The sequence below is a fragment of the Schistocerca serialis genome, chromosome 4, assembly GCF_023864345.2.
Source record: "Schistocerca serialis cubense isolate TAMUIC-IGC-003099 chromosome 4, iqSchSeri2.2, whole genome shotgun sequence".
NCBI classification, from domain to species: Eukaryota; Metazoa; Arthropoda; class Insecta; order Orthoptera; family Acrididae; genus Schistocerca; species Schistocerca serialis.
This window is the reverse complement of record NC_064641.1, coordinates 81,262,939-81,285,747: the sequence shown is the minus strand read 5'-3', so window position 1 is coordinate 81,285,747 and position 22,809 is coordinate 81,262,939. Positions and strand designations below refer to the sequence as shown.

At 38.9% G+C, this 22,809-nt stretch overlaps 1 protein-coding gene across 5 annotated transcripts in view; it reads left to right on the top strand.

Moving 5' to 3' along the window:
* The window catches only part of LOC126473456 (zinc finger protein 846-like), a 64,791-nt gene that overhangs the window by 26,051 nt on the left and 15,931 nt on the right, over positions 1 to 22,809 (top strand). Inside the window, exons 1-2 of one of the 5 annotated variants that reach the window (XM_050100514.1) lie at positions 9,048 to 9,283; positions 9,385 to 9,531. The exons of 2 other annotated variants lie outside the window; for them this stretch is intronic. In XM_050100514.1, the coding sequence (XP_049956471.1) occupies positions 9,450 to 9,531 (82 nt within the window). In that variant the 5' untranslated portion in view covers positions 9,048 to 9,283; positions 9,385 to 9,449. Of the gene's footprint in view, positions 1 to 9,047; positions 9,532 to 22,809 lie in introns of those variants that run through there. 2 more of the 5 variants (XM_050100513.1, XM_050100515.1) reach the window with 2 other exon arrangements.

Below are 22,809 nucleotides of genomic sequence, written 5' to 3'. Positions count from 1 at the left end.
TCGGGTTTACAGAGAGTACTCTACTGCATTGTCTCCTTACTTAGCTTGCATTTATCGCAAATCTCTTGCCCAACGTAAAGTCCCGAGCGACTGGAAAAAAGCGCAGGTGATGCCTGTATATAAGAAGGGTAGAAGGAAGGATCCTCAAAATTACAGACCAATATCCTTAACATCGGTTTGTTGCAGGATTCTCAAACATATTCTCAGTTTGAATATAATGAATTTCCTTGAGACAGAGAAGTTGCTGTCAATGCATCAGCATGGCTTTAGAAAGCATCGCTCCTGCGAAATGCAACTCGCCATTTTTTCACTTGATATATTGCGAACCATGGATGAAGGGTATCAGACAGATGCCATATTCCTTGACTTCCGGAAAGCATTTGACTCGGTGCCCCACTGCAGACTCCTAACTAAGGTACGAGCATATGGGATTGGTTCCCAAGTATGTGAGTGGCTCGAAGACTTCTTAAGTAATAGAACCCAGTACATTGTTCTCGATGGTGAGTGTTCATCGGAGGTGAAGGTATCATCTGGAGTGCCCCAGGGAAGTGTGGTAGGTCTGCTGTTGTTTTCTATCTACATAAATGATCTTTTGGATAGGGTGGATAGCAATGTGCAGCTGTGTGCTGATGATGCTGTGGTGTATGGGAAGGTGTCGTTGTTAAGTGACTGTAGGAGGATACAAGATGACTTGGACAGGATTTGTGATTGGTGTAAAGAATGGCAGCTAACTCTAAATATAGATAAATGTAAATTAATGCAGATGAATAGGAAAAAGAATCCTGTAATGTTTGAATACTCCATTAGTAGGGTAGCGCTTGACACAGTCACGTCTATTAAATATTTGGGTGTAACATTGCAGAGCGATACAAAGTGGGACAAGCATGTAATGGCAGTTGTGGGGAAGGTGGATAGTCGTCTTCGGTTCATTGGTAGAATTTTGGGAAGATGTGGTTCATCTATAAAGGAGACCGCTTATAAAACACTAATACGGCCTATTCTTGAGTACTGCTTGAGCGTTTGGGATCCCTATCAGGTCGGATTGAGGGAGGACATAGAAGCAATTCAAAGGCGGGCTGCTAGATTTGTAACTGGTAGGTTTGATCATCATGCGAGTGTTACATAGATGCTTCAGGAACTCGGGTGGGAGTCTCTGGAGGAAAGGAGGCGTTCTTTTCATGAATTGCTACTGAGGAAATTTAGAGAACCAGTATTTGAGGCTGACTGCAGTACAATTTTACTGCCACCAACTTACATTTCGCAGAAAGTCCACAAAGATAAGATAAGAGAGATTAGGGCTCGTACAGAGGCATATAGGCAGTCATTTTTCCCTCGTTCTGTTTGGGAGTGGAACAGGGAGTGAAGATGCTAGTTGTGGTATGAGGTACCCCCGCCACGCACTGTATGGTGGATTGTGGAGTATGTATGTAGATGTATATGTAGAATATCAAGAGCTCATATGGAAGTCCAGTTCTAACCAAAGAAGGGAAAGCAGAAAGGTGGAAGGAGTATATAGAGGGTCTATAAAAGGGTGATGTACTTGAGGACAGTATTATGGAAATGGAAGAGGATATAGATGAAGATGAAGTACGAGACATGATACTGCATGAAGAGTTTGACAGAGCACTGAAAGACCTAAGTTGAAATGATACCCCAAGAGTAGACAACATTCTATTAGAACTATTGATAGCCTTGGGAGAGCCAGCCCTGACAAAACTCTACCATCTGGTGAGCAAGATGTATTAGTCAGGCAAAATACCCTCGGGCTTCAAGAAGAATATAATAATACCAATCCCAAAGAAAGCAGGTGTTGACAGGTGTGAAAATTACCGAACTATCAGTAACACGAATTCTTTACAGACGAATGGAAAAACTACTAGAACTGACCTCGGGGAAGATCAGTTTGGATTCCATAGAAATGTTGGAACACGTGAGGCAATACTGACCCTACGACTTATCTTAGAAGATAGATTAAGGAAAGGCAAACCTATGTTTCTAGCATTTGTAGACTTAGAGAAAGCTTTTGACAATGTTGACTGGAATACTCTCTTTCAAATTCTGAAGGTGTCAGAGGTAAAATACAGGGAGCGACAGGCTATTTACAACTTGTGGAGAAACCAGATGGCAGTTATAAGAGTCAAGGGCATGAAAGGGAAGCAGTGGTTGGGAGGGGAGAGAGACAGGGTTGTAGCCTCTCCCTGATGTTATTCAATCTGTATATTGAGCAAGCAGTAAAGGAAACAAAAGGAAAATTTGGAGTAGGAATTAAAATCCATGGAGAAGAAATAAAAACTTTGAGGCTTGCCGATGAAATTGTAATTCTGTCAGAGATAGCAAAGGACCTGGAAGCACAGTTAAATGGAATGTACAGTGTCTTGAAAGGAAAATATAAGATGGACATCAACAAAAGCAAAATGAGGATAATGGAATGTAATCAAATTAAATTGGATGATGCTGAGGTAATTAGATTAGGAAATGACAAACTTTAAGTAGTAAATGAGTTTTGCTATTTGGGGAACAAAATAACTGATGATGGTCGAAGTAGAGAGGATATAAAATGTTGACTGGGAATGGCAAGGAAACCATTTCTGAAGAATGAAATTTGTTAACACCAAGTATAGATTTAAGTGTCAGGAAGTCGTTTCTGCAAGTATTTGTATGGAGTGTAGCCATGTATTGAAGTGAAACATGTACAATTAATAGTTTAGACAAGAAGAGAACAGAAGCTTTCGAATTGTGGTGCTACAGAAGAATGGTGAAGATTAGATGGGTAGATCACGTAACTAATGAGGAGGTACTAATAGAATTGGGGAGAAGAGAAATTTGTGGTAAAACTTGACTAGAAGAATGGGTCAGTTGGTAGGACATGTTCTGAGGCATCAAGGGATCACCAGTTTAGTATTGGAGGGCTGCGTGGTTGGGTAAAAATCATAGAGGGAGACCAAGAGATGAATACTCTAAGCAGATTCAGAAAGATGTAGGCTGTAGTAGGTACTGGGAGATGAAGAAGCTTGCACAGGATAGAGTAACATGGAGAGCAGCATCAAACCAGTCTCTGGACTGAAGACCACAACAACATTCACAGAATATATATGTGTGCAATTGCCTGGTCCATAACCTGATGTTTGTAATTTTGTTTAGCCAAAATTTCAGAATGAAATGAGCTTGGGATTATGTAACACAACTACCCATTATTATAAACCAAATGAGACATAGTAATAATGACAAAGAAGAAATAAGAGATGCCTATTGACAAAGATAACGTTCAATACAACAAGCTTATTTTCAACAATAGTATTCTTGCAAGTTGTGATCAATTTTATCATTCCCTGAGTGTACTGTGTGTTATGTGTTCTATTTTTTGTCACATTGGATTATCTTGTTAGCTGTTTTCATTATCTATCAGCATAATCCTTGGGGGGAGGGGGGGGGGGGGGGGGGGGAAGGTGAGGTTTATGTGAGATGCAGCACATGCCATTTGTATACATAGTTGCCAAATTCTTATTCATCCAGAATTCCATTTAACTTTGACATTCAGAGCCTAATTCAGCAAATACTGGAGACAGTAGCATACAGAAACATTTTATTAAAAGGAATATTCATAATACATGTAAACTACATGCACATCAAACTTCAGCCATGACAGAAATTGTATGTTTCAAGACTGGCGTAGCATATTTGCAATCCCTTATTTTTCTCTTTCAAGGGAAGTTTTACTTTGTCCAAAAACTTTGTGTTTTTAAAATTAATTTTTATTCAAATTCTCATGTTCTAGAATGTTACAGTCTTTAAGATGTAATTCATTTCAAAATACAGTGTAGCCCCAATTTTTCTGTTTCCAAAAATATGTACAGTTCCAGAAATAACATTTTAGTTCATTAATTATTCCAATAATATTTTTTCACATTCTAGAGAATTCTTGGAGAACTTTGCAAATCCCCATGCACTAGTATCTATTATTTTGCCATTTTCTAGTTATACAGTGTTTGGTTGGACAAATTTACATCACTGTCTATTTTATCTTTTACTTTTGCTATCCTTTATATTTAAAATGTACTAGTCTTGTGTTTTACCATTTTGTAGCTTTTCCAATATGTTTCTCTACAAATAGGCACTGTGTGCAAAGGCTCTGTAAGGTGCTATCTATTCATCAACAAGTGCACAATCTATATTCAGTTTCTAGTTTTCAGTTGTTTTCTGTAGCTCATTGTACAAACTTGTATGTATGTATGTATGTCTGTCAGACACTATAGGTAATGTTCCATGTCAGTCAGTGTCCAGGAGTAAATATGTAATGTTCTCTTCAAAACAACACGTTTAGTTATAATGTGACTTGTTCAAATTTGCTAGGCTAACATTAGCATAATTAGCTTACTGATTTGTGAGCCAAAATGAAAAGAGCTCATGGCATTTTCTAAAATACTTGAGGCATTAATGAAAATCGGGGTAACAAAATATCTAGAAAAATATGAACTAATAAATAACAGTCAACAGGGTCTTAGAGCAGGATACAGTACAGAAGTAGCCATCTCAGACTACACAACCAAAATAGTAAGAAATTTGGAGTTAAAATAAACATGTTGTTGGAATTAATTCAGGTTTTTCCTAAGCTTTTGATACAGTGAACCATGAAATACTACTAGGAAAACTTGAAGCAATAGGCATTAGGGGAATCATCAAAAAATGATTTGAATCCTACTTGCAAAAAAGGTCACAAGTTGTTGAGCTTAGGTCATCTCACAATTTTCATAGTTTTAAATTCATATCAGAACCGAAGCAAACTGAAGTAGATATTCCACAGGGCAGCATCCTGGGTCCAACTGTTGTTTCTAATTTATATTAACAGGTTCCAGACAACTCAACCAAAAGTCTGTTATTTGCAGATGACACAAGTATCATAATTAGCAATATAAAATAATCTTTGTGTTCTACAGAAGAAAAAGTGTTCTCATACTCACAGCCATGGTTTTATTGAAATAAGCTGACTTTAAATACAAAAACAAGTAATATCATATAGTATGCAAGTAGGGGTCAAGTTTAAAATATATGCATGATGCTGAAGAGCAAACAAATACAAAAGGTGTCTACTACAAAGTTTCTGGGAATGCAGATTGACCAACATTTAGACTGGAATGATCATGATGTGTATCTTACACAGAAACGCAGTTCAGCATGTTCTTTTTTCCTTAAAAATAATATTCAAGTTATGGGGCCCAGAATGTACTAGAGCTGTGTACTTTGATTAATTCCAGTCAGTTGCAAACTACGGCATACGTTTTTCGGGCAAAATCAAATGAAGATTAAAAGAAATATTTATTATACAGAAAAGAGCTATTTGTTTCACGCCCCCCAGTGCACCATGAACACTCAGTAGACCCTTATTTAAACAGCTAAAGATGCTAACAATACCATCTATGTATCTTTAAGAATGCCTGTAAATGATCAGTAAAATTCACTGTAATTTTCAAACCAACTCTAACTACCATAATCTACAACACAAAGCATTGTAAAGACTTCCATATTCCCTATGTAGCAAAAACCAGAAGTCAGAATCATGTCAGCCACTTAGGAATAAAGCTTTTAAATGCACTTCCATCCCAAATTAAAGAGCTGGAAGACAAAAGTTAATTTAAGCATGAAGTAAAATACTACCTCATGGATAAATGTTTCTGCAGTATCAGTGAATATCTGTCACAGACAATAAATTGAAACCTTTACTTGCTTTCAATAATTTAAATGAATTTAAATTTATTTTCAAATTGTAAAACACACATAAAAATTCTGTTAAGTGCCCCCAACATGCATAAGGCACATTTAATGCCCTACATATGTTTGTCATGAGTATGTCCTTTTTTGGGTACTAGGTGTCTGTTCTCTATTTATGTACTATGCGTATGTAATGTGTTTTGCTTGTTTATCATGTTTTGTGTTGTTATCATGTATCACAAGTGTGATCTTTTGGATGATGAATAAAATAAATAAATGAAGAATGAGCTGACCATCTACAGGACTTATGACAGTAAATATTAATGATGTGAATGTTAGTCTCAACTGTGTTATCTACCATAATTTTGCTATTGATTAAAGCTTCTAATAATTGGGGTTTGACCAAGCGAGGTGGCACAGTGGCAAGAACACTGGACTCACATTCGGGATGACGACGGTTCAATCCCGGGTCCGGCCATCCTGATTTAGATTTTCTGTGATTTCCCTAAATCACTCCAGGCAAATGCTGGGATGGTTCCTTTGAAAGGTCACGGCCAACTTCCTTCCCCATCCTTCCCTAATCCGATGAGACCTATGACCTCACTGTCGATCTCCTCCCCCAAAAACAACACAACCCAATTGGGTTTGATCTTTTAGAAATTGTTTGTGGAAGCCTAATAACCATCAAGAAGAAGAAAGCTAAAGAAGAAAATCTGCAAGACTAATGAGGCATATGAACAAGTTGTGTTGGCTGGTTTATGAACCATATTTGGTGAAATGGTCTTTTACCCATCATGACAACAATTTCAGGCTACAGTGAAGAACAAATTGCCAGTGTGCTTGAAATGCTGTTGATTGAATTGTGGAAGAGTAGATTAATGCCTAAAATGCCTCTAAAGGAAATAAAAAGAAGTCAATATTTTGACAGACGAGAAAAAAAGGAAACTAAATTAGTTTCAACGTTGAGTTCAGGCAGACTAAGAGGATATTAGATGTGCCAAATCAAGATAGAAGTCACATGGCCAAGATGCAGAAATATATTTCGGTTCTTGCAGAATCAGGATGATAGATATAGAAAGGAATGTAAATAGAAACAATTAAACGTGAAAAAGAAATTCAGATTTTTTAAGTATTTCGAAAGAAGTCTGCCAAGTCAAACAGCAACTGGTTAGTCTATTCAATTTGTTTGTCACATCCAAGCAAGACCAGCAATTGTATCAGTGTACAAACAAACTCAAAGTAGGTGGATATTCATACCACATGACACATCATCATCAATGTTGAACAAAAAGTACGTGAGAAGCATATGAGTGGGAATATATTTGTATGATATACTAAGAAGAGAAGTGTTGTGCATTAGAAACCATATCTCTTGCTTTTATATTATCAGTTTTAAAGTTTAAGAAATTAACTTGTGTTTAGGCTATATGATTAGGTTTTATGGACACCAGATGAAGTATGATTTGCATAGTGACATTCATTTGTACTGTATGAAGTGACAGTATATGGTATTTTAATATGTGACTTACATCAGATGCTTTTACATCAGTTAAATTTTCCTTTTATAATTGGTACACCATTTTCAAGCTCTAAGAGAAATACTGTCTTTTGTATCACTCTTTATGCTCATATTCTAACAGAACTTAAAGGGAGTAATTTTTCAAAAAGTTCCTAATTTATATTATTTGTGTGAAGTACATTTTCAGCATCTTACTTCAGCAAAACAGTAAGATGTTTAACTAAACTTGAATGTAGGAGAAGTGTGGTTCAAATCCTCATTCAGGCATCCAATTTAAGAGTTTCTGCAGTTTCCTAAAATCATATGGGGTGAAATTAGCTCAGTCTGGATGGTATATGAGAACGCAACTTCCTTCACTTGTTTGAATCATTTCACAGCCCTCTGAAAAACACAGAAATTAAATGTACATGCTACATAGACTACAAAGACTTTAATATCATACAAGCCTTCTGGAGTACTTGATGTTTCAGAGTTGAAATTAGACTTCATGTTTTTTCTTTGGGTAGAAGAAATTCACATAGTTTCATTAGAAACTTTATGTAGTGTGATGAAATGAGATCAAGTGCACACATGATAACCTCGATGTACTTAGAAAGTGCCTTAGTTAACCTTAGTTAAGGACCATCTTATAATAATTATGATAATTTTTATTTTGTTACAGGCCAGCTAAGGACAACATTGAGATAACTATTTATTTCTCTTTTCCTTCATGTTCCACTGAAATTCTTTGATTTTATCAGAATGAGTTCTTTTCCTCTCATCCAATCATTTGAAATGTTTGTTTATCTTCCTGAAAACCTTTAAATTTCTAGACTCCTAGTCTGAGTTTCTCTCTATTGAGTAAAGTCTCTTGTTCAGTCTGCCCTTCTTCTAAGTCCTTTTCTGTCCTGCCTCCATATCCATTTCTTTGTCTGTTTTCCTGGTCTGGAAGAATGTGTAGAACTTCTTTGTTAATGTGTCTTCCTGCATTCTCTCTAGTTGTCTTTAGAGGGTAATATATCTTTTCTTGCTCTCATCTGCTATTTATGATTTAATTTTGATAAATTTTATAACTTTTTTGAAACTATGATATAGGTAGGGTGTGCATAAACACTTTCTTTTCCATTTCCTCTGTATAATTTCAAGTTTCAATAAAGAGCAGCACCCCAAAGCGGAATAGTGGCAGCCTACTTTACACAGAAGTCCCAATACAGCAGAAAGAAAATGAGTGTGTAATTGCTGTTAGATATAACTGCAATGTATCATGTTTGTTGTTTGTATGAACTTGAAAATTATCCTTGATACAGATGAACCAATTGCATATTTTCAAAATAAAACAAGTAGCATGAAAATTTATTGTTAATAAATGTGTTATACTTTTAATTATGTTTTTATGTTTGGTGTTGGTTGGTAGTGATCAAATATTTCATATTTGTAATTTTCAAGGAACATTTAGAAAGTTAATGCCCAAGAGTTAAAGTAAGTAAATGCAGTCAAAAACAGTAAGAAGATGTGTTTGTCTTAATGTAGCATGAACTGCCAAAATTAAGTTGTTATATTATTTTTAATTCTCATGAAACTGCCTTATACAGTATTAGCAATCATGTTTCCTGTTCATTGGCCTTTAACCACTGCCACATATTACTATTCATAAGTGATCTGGTATAAGTTGTCATGTATTATCAAAAGCTTTGGAACTCAAGTAAGTGTTTATTGTCTTTAATCTTGTGCTACTAAAATATTTAAAACAGTTATAAAAATCTTTCAGTGAATATTTTCTAAAATAAATGCATCACACACATATATTGTGATTGTTTGGCAATAGGTAAATGTGATACATGCGATTCCATAATGTCTGCATTTTCCTTACATTACATGAAATTTGCAATTTGTTATTTGCCTTTATATTGGAAGACATTTCTCAGGTTCATTACAAACTTTTATTCAGAAGATCAAGGATTAATATTTATGCAAACAGATTCAGATATGATGTTTTCAATTACCTTGATGGTCCTTCTGTCAGAGAGGAAAGAACTCATCTGGGACTGACACGCATCTGCTGGGCTTTCTCATAAAACTGTGAGAATATATTGTAGCTAATATTCCTAATAGCATTTCATTAAAAGAGTACTCTGACCTATTTTCATGCTGATATTGACTTGATTCTTACTTCTTCACAGGTTGGAGTGTTGATGATGTGGATGGACAAAGAGCAGATAGACATCAGACATTATTTATCTGCAGGATGTGTGGGAGAAATTATGTTTACAAGAAGAACTTACTTAGGCACATCCGTGTAGAGTGTGGTAAAGAAGCTACATTTTCATGTGAATATTGTGATTTTGTTACGAAATACAACTTTTGCCTACAAAATCATATTCGTCGACTACATATGCTACAGATTTCATAAGTAGTCATATGCCTGAAGTAAAAGTATTCCCACTTGCTTTTTATGTTTAATGTTACTACAATATCTTTCTTCCGCATCACATGTTGAACATCTATCATCAGTCAGCTGACACAACATATTGGGTCAGGTTTTTAACAGAAGCATCTGAAACTGACCTGTCATTGTGTATAAATCCTGAAATTTCATAGTGTACAATATTGTCTTTATATATATATATATATATATATATATATATATATATATATATATATATATATATATATATATATGTGTGTGTGTGTGTGTGTGTGTGTAAATTTATGAAACATTGTGAGTCAATAAAACAGCAACTGTTATGTTGTTCTCTAAGATCATGTATGAGTACTTGTTCTTTGTGTCTTAAATCATTGGGCTTGAATGTTTTTTCCCTATGAAGGTGACATTAATAACATTATTTATTTGAATATGTATTTTATTTTATATCCACTTGCCTTTGAGTTCTTTATTTCACCTTGAAATTAATTTTGTCACTGAAGTGTCTAAGAGTCGATCAGAATCTTGAATCTATTGGATGGTAATACATTTATCTATTCAAATGAATGGAATTGTTATAGCTTGAAATATGAGACAACAACTAAAGTTGATGTAATGTATGATAATTAAAAATGGTATCAGTTAGTTCTGTAATTTGTAATTTCAACACTTGTCAAAATCTTTAATAGCTTGTCTGACATGTCATTGTAGAATAGTTACAATAAACCACATAAAGCAATGGATCCAAAAATAATTGTGGTGAAAGAGAGACTGAAAGTAGTTACCAAAATACTTGTAGACTTAAGACTTTGTCAAAGTCACCAGTCTCAAATTAAAAGAAACAAATTCTATCCAAATAATTGCATGGTACACTGCACAGTTAAATAATGGAAAATCCAGGATGGAAATGACAATGTTACTGCTCGCCATATTGTGGAGATGCGGAATCGCAGATAGGTTCAACAAAAAGATTGTCAGAAAATAAGCTTTCTGCCAACAAGGTCTTCATCAGAAATAGAGGACACACACACACGTACGTGACCACAATCTCTGGCTGCCGAGGTCAGACTGCGAGCAGCAGCGCATGACGGGAGAAGCAGCTGGGTGGTGGGGTAAGGATGTGGCTAGGGTGGGGAAGAAGAGGGATAGCAGGTAAGGTGTGGGGGATGGTAAAGTGCTGCTGGTGGGAGCATACAGGCATGAAGTGATTAGTTAGTAGGGGAGCTAGGGGCATTTTTTTTTTGGGGGGGGGGGGGCTTGTGGAAAAGGTGAAAAGTAAAAAGACTGTGGTTGCATTGGTGGAATACAGGCTGTGTAGTGCAGGAATGTTTACAGGGAAGGGACTGATTGGTAAGGACAATGACTAATAAAGTTGGGGCCAGGAGTGTTACAGGAACGTAGTATAGATTGCAGGAGGGCTTACCATCTGCACAATTCAGAAAAGCTAGAATTGGTGGGAAGGATCCAGATGACATAGGCTGTGAAGTAGTCATGGAAATGAAGAATGTTGTGTTGGACAGCATGCTCAGCACCTGGGTGGTCCATCTGTTTCTTGGCCATAGTTTGTCAGTGGCCATTCATGTGGACAGACAGCTTGTTGATTGTCATGCCCACGTAGAATGCAGCACAGTGGTTGCAGCTTAGATTGTAGATCATATGGCTGGTTGCACAGGTAGCTCTGCTTTTTATGGGATAGGTGATGCTTGTGTGTGGACTGGAGTAGCTGGTGCTGGGAGGATGTATAGGACAGGTCTTGCATCTGGGTCTAATACAGGGACAAGAGCCATAAAGCAAGAGACTGGGAGCAGGGGTTGTGTAATGATGGATGCGGATATTGTGTAGGTTCAGCCGGCAGTGGAGTAACGCTGTGAGAGGGGTGGGAAGGATAGTGGATAGGATATTTCTCATTTCAGGGCACAACAAGAAGTAGTCGAAAACCTGGCAGAGAATGTGGTTCAGTTGCTCCAGTCCTGGGTAGTACTGAGTCACGAATATAATGCTCCTCTGTGGCCAGACAGTCAGACTTTGGAAGGTGGCATGTGACTGCAGAGATGAAGCATAGGAGATCTGTTTTTGTACAAGGTTGGGAAGGTAATTACTGTCTGTGAATGCTTCAGAGAGACCCTTGTTATATTTCGAGAGGGACTACTTATCGCTTCAGATGCGACAGCCATGGATGGCTGGTCTGTTCCTGCAATATGTAGTACATTCCCATAACCGTCCTGGCTTCAACCTTCACTAGTCATTGTCCTTACACATCACCCCTTGCTGATCCCATTCGAGCACTACACAGCCCTCTATTCCACCAAAGCACCCACAGTCTCTTTACTTCTCTCCTTTTCCACTACTCCCCACAACCCTCCATCTAACTTCCCAACTGCACCCAGCTGCCCTATCCTCTCTCCACCTTACCCCTGTATGCTCCCACAAGCAGCACTTTTATCATTCCCCATCCCTACCCTGCTATCCTTCCTGGTCCCCCTCCACACATCAGCCTCCTCCTTATCCCCACCACCCGGCTGCTTTTCCTGTCATGCGCTACTGCTCAGAGTCTGGCATCAAAGCCAGATACTGTGGTCGTGTGTGTGTGTGTGTGTTGTGTTGTGTTTTCTATTTTCTATTTCTCATGAAGAAGCTTACTTTCTTACAGTCTTTTTGTTATACATATCTGTGGCTCAGCATTTTCACTATATGGTGAGTAGCAAGTATACTTTTCATAATATCGACACTGTCTAATTGCTATTGTGTTTCCTCATTGATAACTGCTATTGTCTTTCCTCACTGATAATTGCTATTGTGTTTCCTCATTGCACCATGCCCCTCACACACATCTCATAGTATACAAAACATTACTTCTACTTTCTGTGTGTATGAAATGGAATGGCTGTTAGTTGCATAATGTCTTAAGTTAGTGATTTACAGTAAATGAAATTGTTACTAGTTCATTAATAGTTTCACTAATTTTTCATTGTTTCTGAATTATCATAGAAGATGGTAGCTGCTCTCTCCATAAAGCTTCAATTCTACAATTTGTTCCACATCCTGTATGTTTTTGCATCAAATGTTATCAGTACTTTGAATAACTGTGTATGTATTAACTCTAGTGTCAGCCTCAATCCACTTTCCCTTTCAGAGTAATTGGTTTTTGGATGAAATCATTGGCTAAAACAATAATCTGAGCTAACTTCACAGCTTTGGATGCTAAAATAGTGCATAATAGGGTATATGAATGAGTACAGTCTACAATGAAGTCACTAAGACTGATTAAACATTTTCAAATTATGCTAGTGCATGTTATGTAGAGACAGTTAGTCGTTAAATGGTAAATGATTTTGTCTGCAACGAATTCTTCTTAGGAAAAAGAAGTTATGGAACATAATAATGAAATTAATGACGTATTTGTACTGTACTGATTTCTCTCTGTGGATTATATGCAGGCTATAGCACCACCTTATAATGTTACATAAAAATATTTGTGCACACTGTAAGAATAGTGATTTCATATTGATTTCCAAACTTAAGTGCTCTACCTGCCATCCAGCATTAAACATTGGTGATTAATTCATTATCTGTTAATAACAGAAAATTTATCAATTCAAATTTAATTTGATCTTGTGAATATCTTTTTGTGTATTTTAAAATAGTGGGTGTCCATTAAAGAATTTCCCAGCTATACATTTTAATTATGTCATCTGTAAGCATTGTAGAGTGTTGGTTCAAACTCACAATTAAAGAGGAACTGAAACTGTTTTACATAACCACATGAGCAAATACTGCTTTATTGTTTTCCTGTTTGCAGCAACACATATAAAAAATGTCGACTCCTGAGTGTAAGGCGTTTTGTGTTCTGCAGTTTTCTAAGTCTGCATCTGTAATTTCAGTTCAATATGAATTTTGTTCAAAGTTTAATTCTGATTCACCATGTAGCAAAAGCATCTGCTGATGGTATAGTCAATTCAAAACAACTGGATGTGTGTAAAAGGAAAGATATGGGAAACCAATAGTTTCTGTAGATGATGTTGACTGAGTCAGAGCGTCTTACCTTCTTAGTGCTAAGAAATCTGTTCAGAAAGCAATTCTTGAACTTAAATTGTCAAAGACAGATGTGTGGAGGGTTTTCAGAAAACATTGACACATATGTCTGTACTGGTTACAGTTGGTACATGCTTTAAAGCCAGACCACTGTGGTGCATGTTATGACAAGTTAAATGTTGCAGTAGGAAGATTACTTTCTTGACTGTATGGTGTTCAGTGATGAGGCAACTTTTCATCTAAGTGTCAGCAGTGCGCAAGTAGCAGCATTACTGCATTTACTAGGCAGTCTTATATTTTAATAACCATTTAAATTTTGTGTCGAATTGTTTGTGCTCTCTGTAGATTAGTTCAGATGTATTTAGCATGGATAGGAACTGCGACTGCTGTGTTCGGATGTGGGCTGAGTTGGCATCCCTTCGCTCCCAGATTCAGGCAGTGTTGGCTTCAGCTTGAGGCTGTTGCCAATGGGCATCACTGTGGGGGTCCGGATGGTGGTTTGTCAGGAATGGCCAGCTCGTTCCACGCATCCCCCAATCGGACTACAGCTGTGGCTGTCCAGGATACTGCCCACATTGAGGCTGACCCCTCACCCGTGGTAGAGTGGGAGGTCGTCTTGAGGTGTGGCAGGGGGCGAAAGACATTCCAGAGGGCTGAACAGAAGGCCTCTCCAGTTTGTCTGACGAACCGGTTTCAGGCTCTGTCTCTGGATGATACTGATCTTCAGCTGGACACGGTTGCTTGTCCTGTTCCAGAGGTTGCCCCTCAGTCTGCAAGATCCAGGCAGTCACAGAGGGTGGGCTTACTGGTAGTCGGAAGCTCCAACATTAGACACATAATGGTGCACCATAGGGATATAGCTAAAGGGAGGTGAAGAAAACCAATGTGCACTCCATGTGCATACCAGGGAGCGTCATTCCAGATGTGGAAAGGGTCCTTCTGGATGCCATGAAGGGTACAGTGTGCGCCCATCTGCAGGTGGTCACTCGTGTTGACACCAATAATGTGCGTCACTATGGATCGGGGGGAATCCTCTCTGGCTTCTGGCGACTATCTGATTTGCTGAAGACTGCCAGTCTCACTAGCAGGATGAAAGCAGAGCTCACCATCTGCAGCATCGTCGACAGGACTGATTGCGGACCTTTGGTACAGAGCCAAGTGGAGGGTCTGAATCAGAGGCTGAGACGGTTCTGCGACCATGTGGGCTGCAGATTCCTCGACTTGTGCCATAGGGTGGTGGGGTTTCGGGTTCTGCTGGATAGGTCAGGAGTCCACTACACACAGCAGGCAGCTACATGAGTAGCAGGGGTTGTGTGGTGTGGACTGGGCAGTTTTTTTAGGTTAGATGGCCTCGGGCAAGTACAGAAAGGGCAACAACCTCAAAGGGTGCGGGGCAAAGTCAGGACATGCGGGGACCATGCAGCAATCAGTATTGTAATTGTAAACTGTCAAAGCTGCATTGGTAAAGTACCAGAACTTCAAGCACTGATAGAAAGCACCGAAGCTGAAATCATTATACGTACGGAAATTTGGCTGTAGCCAGAGATAAATTCTGCCGAAATTTTTACAAAGGCACAGACGGTGTTTAGAAAGGATAGAGTGCATGCAACTGGTGGTGTCCTGTTTGTCGCTGTTAGTAGTAGTTTATCCTGTAGTGAAATAGAAGTGGATAGTTCCTGTGAATTATTATGGGTGGAGGTTATGCTCAACAACCGAGCTAGGTTAATAATTGGCTCCTTTTACTGACCTCCCGACTCAGCAGCATTAGTGACTGAGAGAAAATCTGGAATACATTTCACATAAATTTCCTCAAGGTGGAGATTTCAATTCATTATATATAGACTGGGACACTCAGATGTTTAGGACAGGCGGTAGGGACAGAGCATCGAGTGACATTATACTGAGTGCACTATCTGAAAATTACCTCGAGCAATTAAACAGACCCGAACTTTTTGACTCTGTAAGCGCAGAACAGGGAATCAGTGATCAAAGGCCATTGCAGTGTCCCTGAATATGGAAGTAAATAGGAATATAAAAAAAGGGAGGAAGATTTATCTGTTTAGCAAGAGTTATAGGAGGCAGATTTCAGCTTACCTAACAGATCAAATTGAAAATTTCTTCTCCAACACTGACAATGTTGAGTGTTTATGGAAAAAGTTCAAGGCAATCGCAAAATGTGTTTTAGACAGGTACGTGCCGAGTAAAACTGTGAGGGATGAAAAAAACCCATCGTGGTTCAACAACAAAGATAGGAAACTACTGCCAAAGCAAAGAGAGCTTCACTGCAAATTTAAACACAGCCGAAACCTCTCAGACAAACAGAAGCTAAACGATGTCAAAGTTAGCATAAGGAGGGCTATGCGTGAAGCGTTCAGTGAATTCGAAAGTAAAATTCTATACTGACTTGACAAAAAATCATAGGAAGTTCTGGTCTTGCTTTAAATCAGTAAGTGGATTGAAACAGAATATCTAGACACTCTGGGATGATAATGGCAGTGAAACAAGAGGATGATATGCTTAAAGCTGAAATGCTAAACACCTTTTTCCAAAGCTGTTTCACAGAGGAAGACCACACTGCAGTTCCTTCTCTAAATCCTTGCACGAACGAAAAAATGGCTGACATCGAAATAAGTGTCCAAGGAGTAGAAAAGCAACTAAAATCACTCAACAGAAGAAAGTCCACTGGACCTGACAGGATACCCATTTGATTCTACACAGAGTATGCAAAAGAACTTGCCCCCCTTCTAACAGCCATGTACCACAAGTCTCTAGAGGAACAGAAGGTTCCAAATGATTGGAAAAGAGCACGGGTAGTTCCAGTTTTCAAGAAGGGTCGTCAAACAGATGCACAAAACTATAGGCCTATATCTCTGACATCGATCTGTTGTAGAATTTTAGAACATGTTTTTGCTCATGTATCATGTCATTTCTGGAAACCCAGAATCTGCCCTGTAGGAATCAACATGGATTCCGGAAACAGTGATCGTGTGAGACCCAACTCGCTTTATTTGTTCATGAGACCCAGAAAATATTAGATACAGGCTCCCAGGTAGATGCCATTTTCCTGGACTTCTGGAAGGCGTTTGATACAGTTCTGCACTGTCGCCTGATAAACAAAGTAAGAGCCTACTGAATATCAGACCAGCTGTATGGCTGGATTGAAGAATTTTAAGCAAACAGAACACAGCATGTTGTTCTCAATGGAGAGACGTCTACAGACGTTAAAGTAACCTCTGGCGTGCCACAGAGGAGTGTTATGGGACCATTGCTTTTCACAATATATATAAATGACCTAGTAGATAGTGTCGGAAGTTCCATGCGGCTTTTCGCGGATGATGCTGTAGTGTACAGAGAAGTTGCAGCATTAGAAAATTGTAGCGAAATGCAGGAAGATCTGCAGTGGGTAGGCACTTGGTGCAGGGAGTGGCAACTGACCCTTAACATAGAAAAATGTAATGTATTGTGAATACATGGAAAGAAGGATCCTTTATTGTATTATATGATAGTGGAACAAACACTGGTAGCAGTTATTTCTGTAAAATATCTGGGAGTATGCGTACGGAATGATTATAAGTGGAATGATCATATAAATGATTATAAGTGGAATGATCATATAAAATTAATTGTTGGTAAGGCGGATGCCAGGTTGAGATTCATTGGGAGAGTCCTTAGAAAATGTAGTCCATCAACAAAGGAGATGGCTTACAAAACACTCGTTCGACCTATACTTGAGTATTGCTCATCAGTGTTGGATCCGTACCAGGTCGGGTTGGCAGAGGAGATAGAGAAGATCCAAAGAAGAGCGGCGCATTTCGTCACAGGGTTATTTGGTAAGCGTGATAGCGTTAAAGAGATGTTTAGCAAACTCAAGTGGCAGACTCTGCAAGAGAGGCGTTCTGCATCGCAGTGTAGCTTGCTGCCCAGGTTTTGAGAGGGTGTGTTTCTGGATGAGGTATCGAATATATTGCTTCCCCCTACTTATACCTCCCAAGGAGATCACGAATGTGAAATTAAAGAGATTCGAGTGCGCATGGAGGCTTTCCGGCAGTCGTTCTTCTCGTGAACCATACTCAACTTGAACAGCAAATGGAGGTAATGACAGTGGCACATAAAGTGCCCTCCATCACACACCATTGGGTGGCTTGTGGAGTATAAATGTAGATGTAGATGCTAAATACCCATAATATTTCTATCGGTGGGTCAGAACATCATCATGAACTCCTACAACATCAAAAATATTCCCTAAAATTAACCATTTTCTGCACTGTGTTCTGGTGCCAAGTGTAGGACCATTCTCCCCCCCCCCCCCCCCTTTCCACTGAAGCTACCATAATTTGGGTGACTTATCTGGATATGTTGCAAGAATGGCCCTTTCCATGATTCAAAGGTGAACCTGAAGCCTTTATTTTGCAACAAGATGGAGCCTCTCCCATTGGCATCTCTTTGTATGAAAGTGGCAGAACGTTGGAGTGCCTAACCATTAGATTGTAACAATACCAGAGAAGGAAAGTTGCTACTCACCATATAGCGGAGATGCTGAGTCGCATAGGCACAACAAAAAGATTCACAAAATTGAAGCTTTCGGCCATTAAGGCCTTTATTAGCAGTAGACACATATACACACACGCGCGCACACACACACACACACACACACACACACACACACACACACACACTCACATAAACGTTGATGTGAGTCTGTGTGTGTGTGTGTGTGTGTGTGTGTGTGCGCCTATTATATGTCATATTATGCTGTTGACTTTTAAAGGGCCAGGTGTTAGGCAGTTACTTAGTGTGTCTACAGTAACATTTGATCATTTCAGTCTGACAGTACAGGGTGTAAGGTGCAGTCATAGGCTAGAAGATAAATAGAATAAGACCTTATTGCTAGGTTGTAGCCATGGGACACAAATGTCAGAACCAGTACAGAATCCTTTGTGTAATGATTACTATGTAATATATTTTTAAGCCAAGAACGGTGCTCAGTAGTGCCACCTGTGCTTTGTCCCATACTGCCTTGAGCTGTACTGCATACAATTTGGCATAACAGTTAGCTTTGCTGGCCGGCATGCTGTATGCCATCAGTTCTAACCCTTCCACCATCATTTATTTCTTATATAGTTACTATAATTTCTGAAAGGTTCTAGAACTTTCTTTTGTTTAAAATGTGTGTAAACTGTGGAATATTTGATGTTTGTATAAATAGCAACACATAATTTCCAATAGTTGGTTTATCTTCTATCGGTATGTTGGTGTTCGTAATAAACATTTACTTCATTGCTAACCCAGCTTTCAGATTTGGACTGACTGTGGATTACAAAGTGACATTGTTTGGTGGAGCTGCCAAGTACTTTCAAAAGTCTGCATCACCATGACTCCAATTAGGCAACATAAAAGCTGTCACTTACATGGACAGGAACTGGAATATCAGCTATGCACCATTTCTGAGGTCCATATATTCAGGAAAGCAATTGGTACGAAAACAGTAGCAAGTCAGATGCACATCAAGTATCCATCAGTGTTTTCTGGAGACACTGGTCAGGACCCAGCAAAACGGGTGGAAGGATTTGAGTGAGTCACCAAATACAACAGGTGGGATTACATAATGTGTCTGATAAATTTGTACTTTTACCTGAGTGGCATAATGCAGCAGTGGTCCAAGAATAGGCAAGAGAATATTTTTAGCTGGGGCAAATTCCAGGCTGAACTGAAGAAATCTTGGTGACAATCAGCAGCAAGTCTGCTTAGCAGAAGAACAACCGAAGAACACGGATCACCAACATGGGGAAACGACACAGTCTTACATAGATAATGTTCTGACTGTAGCCTGCATTTGGAGTCCAAATATCACAGAAGCCAACAAAATTATACACTTTATGAAAAAAGTCACAGATGACTTGTACCAAGGTCTTACAATAAAGGGTGTCGCAACAGCCAAAAAATTCATAAAGTGGTGCCAGCACACCAAATAAATGCAGTAGAAAAGGAGTCAGATGAAAGAAGTATGACTGAATCCTGAATGTTGTCTATGGCAGCTGTGGAAGACCACCACAACCTCACTTTGCTCATCCACCAGCCAGTAAGAGAAAAAATACACTGCTTTATGGGAGCCAGAACTGTCAGACCAAGTAAGCAAGAGATACCAGACATGAATGTTAACCCCATACGTAGGAAAGTAATAGAGAATGTTGTAAAAGATATGTATCAATCTTTAGCACCAATCTCCACCACCATTCAAACATGCCAGGAAGAATGAACTCAAACTTATGCAGCAGTTGTCAAATGACAACCCTGCATCGGACTAATGGAGGTATAACCAACACCTCTGCCAGGTGTAATACCCTGCAGAAGAACAAACATTAGGACGACAGAGGACAACACACCAGTATGTTTCCACTGTGGAAACCCTTGACACATTGTACACTGCTGCAGAGAAAAATGATGACTTTTCAGTGACTACTGTACTGCCAGACATCAACTGTCCCAATAGTCCTATTCATCTCAGTCAACAGCAGACAGTTACATTCAAGCTGAGAGATGAAAGCCTTTGCTGTACCCTGGACAAGATCACTACCCATCACCATACAGAAGTAACTAGTTGCTTGCCTAGTTACCAACTTCAGGAAAGTAAACAAGGCAACCATATGTGGAGGTAAGGTTGCCACAGATGAAAATCCTCTATGGATTACAGTTACCAAGATGTCAGAAGATCTCATCAATGGCCAACATATCTGGGCATTAGTTCTTTTTCTGTAATGTTGAGTGCTTATCGCTGCGAGCGCAAGAGGTTGATGTTCCTTCACATGAAAGCGATTGTCATGAAGGTCACAAATGGGAGACATGCCCATCTGACAGGAATGTGCATAGCAAGAATAACAGTCAGTGACAGAACACAGCATTCAAATTTGTCAGTTTATCAAAATGTAATCATAATGTTGTTTTCGAAAGAAATGTCTGGTTGGCATCAAAAGCAGTCCTGTATCACAGACCAGAGCTCCGGATTGACAGAACTTTTCCAACAAGAACAAAAATACTCTGGGGAGCTGTTTCCTGTTGAAGACATTATTATCCAGCCATCATTAATGAGACAAATTGCAGTCATCACTCTCGATACCCAGTTAAATTGTTGATTGAAAAAATGTTACTCAGTGTCACAAGAGAAGTCCACATCCTAGAAATGATCGTTAACATTACAAATGGTGAAGGAAAACTTCGGATCACTAATTGTCTCATGCAGGCACAACTTGTCCTTAATGGAATGTGCACAGCAGCGTCTGAACTAGTCCAGGATGGGCAGCACAGTGCTATCAGCAAAGGATTGCCCTCCAATACCACTATAGAAAATGCAGTGGCAAAAGCCACTATCCAGCTGCCAAAAGGATGTGGCCTGACCAGGGAGCAATGTTAGCAAATTTTAGCAATTCTATGACAGTTTTTGGATCCTGGAGGGGAAAAAACATGAAAAAGTGGTCCATGATAAGACACTGTATCAACACTGTGGATCATCTATAAATTAGCTAGCACTTGTACAGGATGACACCAACTGAACAAAGTATAGTTCAGGAGGAAGTCGAGGAACTGCTGCAGGATTACGTAACTGAACCTGCAGAGAGTCTCTTAATCCTCTCCTCTAGTCCCTATTAAGAAGAGGTAAAGCACATGTCATTTCTGCGTCAACTACAAATGACTGATAATAATCTTGAAGAAAGATATCTACCCATTGCCATGTATTGGTATCACTCTGGACTGCTTGAAAGGAAAAAAGTATTTCTCTACTGTGGACATTCAGATAGGCCACTGCAAATTTGGGGATGAGACTGACCAGGGCAAGCACACCTTCATAACTCCTGTTGACCTGTATGAGTTCAAAGTTATGCTGTTTGGGCGGTGTAATGCTGCATCCACTTTCGAACATATGATAGTCAACCTTCTCTGACACTGTAAATGGATGACATGCCTTTGCTATCTGGGTGATGTTTTCAGTTTTTCAAGGACATTTGTAGAACATCTAAGCTAACTAACAACTACGTTGAAATGTGTTCGTACTGCAGACCTCTGCCTGAATCTGGAAAAGTGTCTCTTCCTCACCCAAGAAATGAAAATCTTGGTGCTCCTAGTTAATGGTGATTGAGTCCATCCTTATACAGAGAAAATAAGTGCAGTCACAGTTTTTCCAGTTCCTCAGCACATTTGTGATATAAGACTTTTTTCAGAATGACCTCATACTATTGATGATTCATACAGGACTTCTGTACCAGGAATGTCCCTTTCAAGAATTATTGCAAGGAGTCACAGAATAAGGCACAAGAAAGATCTTTTCTTGTCCTTAAGGAGGTGCTAACATCTTCTCCAGCCCTAATGTTGTATAAATAGAAGGCTGAGACAGAGCTTCACAGTGATGCTAGCAGTTACACGATAGGTGCAATTCTAGTACAAATTTAGGAAAGAGCTGGAAAAGTTATAGTTTATGCTTTCATAGTACTCACCAAGTTTGAGATGAATTACCTTACAACCTAAAAGAGTACCTTGCAGTTATCTGGGCCAACAATAAGTTCCATCCGTATTTATTTGGCAAACCATTCACCATTGTGATGGATTACAGTTCTCTGTGCTGATTGATTATCCTGAAGGATCTATCAGGTCAACTGGTAAGATGAGCACTGATGTTTCAGGAGCATGATGTCACAGTGATATACAAAAATGGATACAAACTCATGAATGCTGACTGCATTTCAAGGAATCCTCTGGGGGCACACAGCAGTGTGGACAAAATCTCAGTCATCACTTCATATAATAATGTTGGTGCTGAACAGAGAGAAGAACCAGCACTGCTGTAAACTGTAGAAGCCTTGAAGAAGCAGGACCTTACCAAAGGAGAATTCCAGAGCATTGTATAAGGAGCACTATTCCCAGAGGGGTGAAAATGTTTGCTCAACATCTTAACTCATCTGTGGTCAGTTATCCTGAAGTTTTCCCTTCATGTTCAGAATCTGGTCACCTGGCATTTGTGAAGACTGTTAAACAGAATCAGATGCAGGTATCACTGGCCAGGTCTCTACTGATCTGTTAGATACTATAAGGGTCAGTAAAAAAGTAATGCTCCATTTTGTTATTATTATTGTTTATCAAGAATTTCAAATGCAACTACATA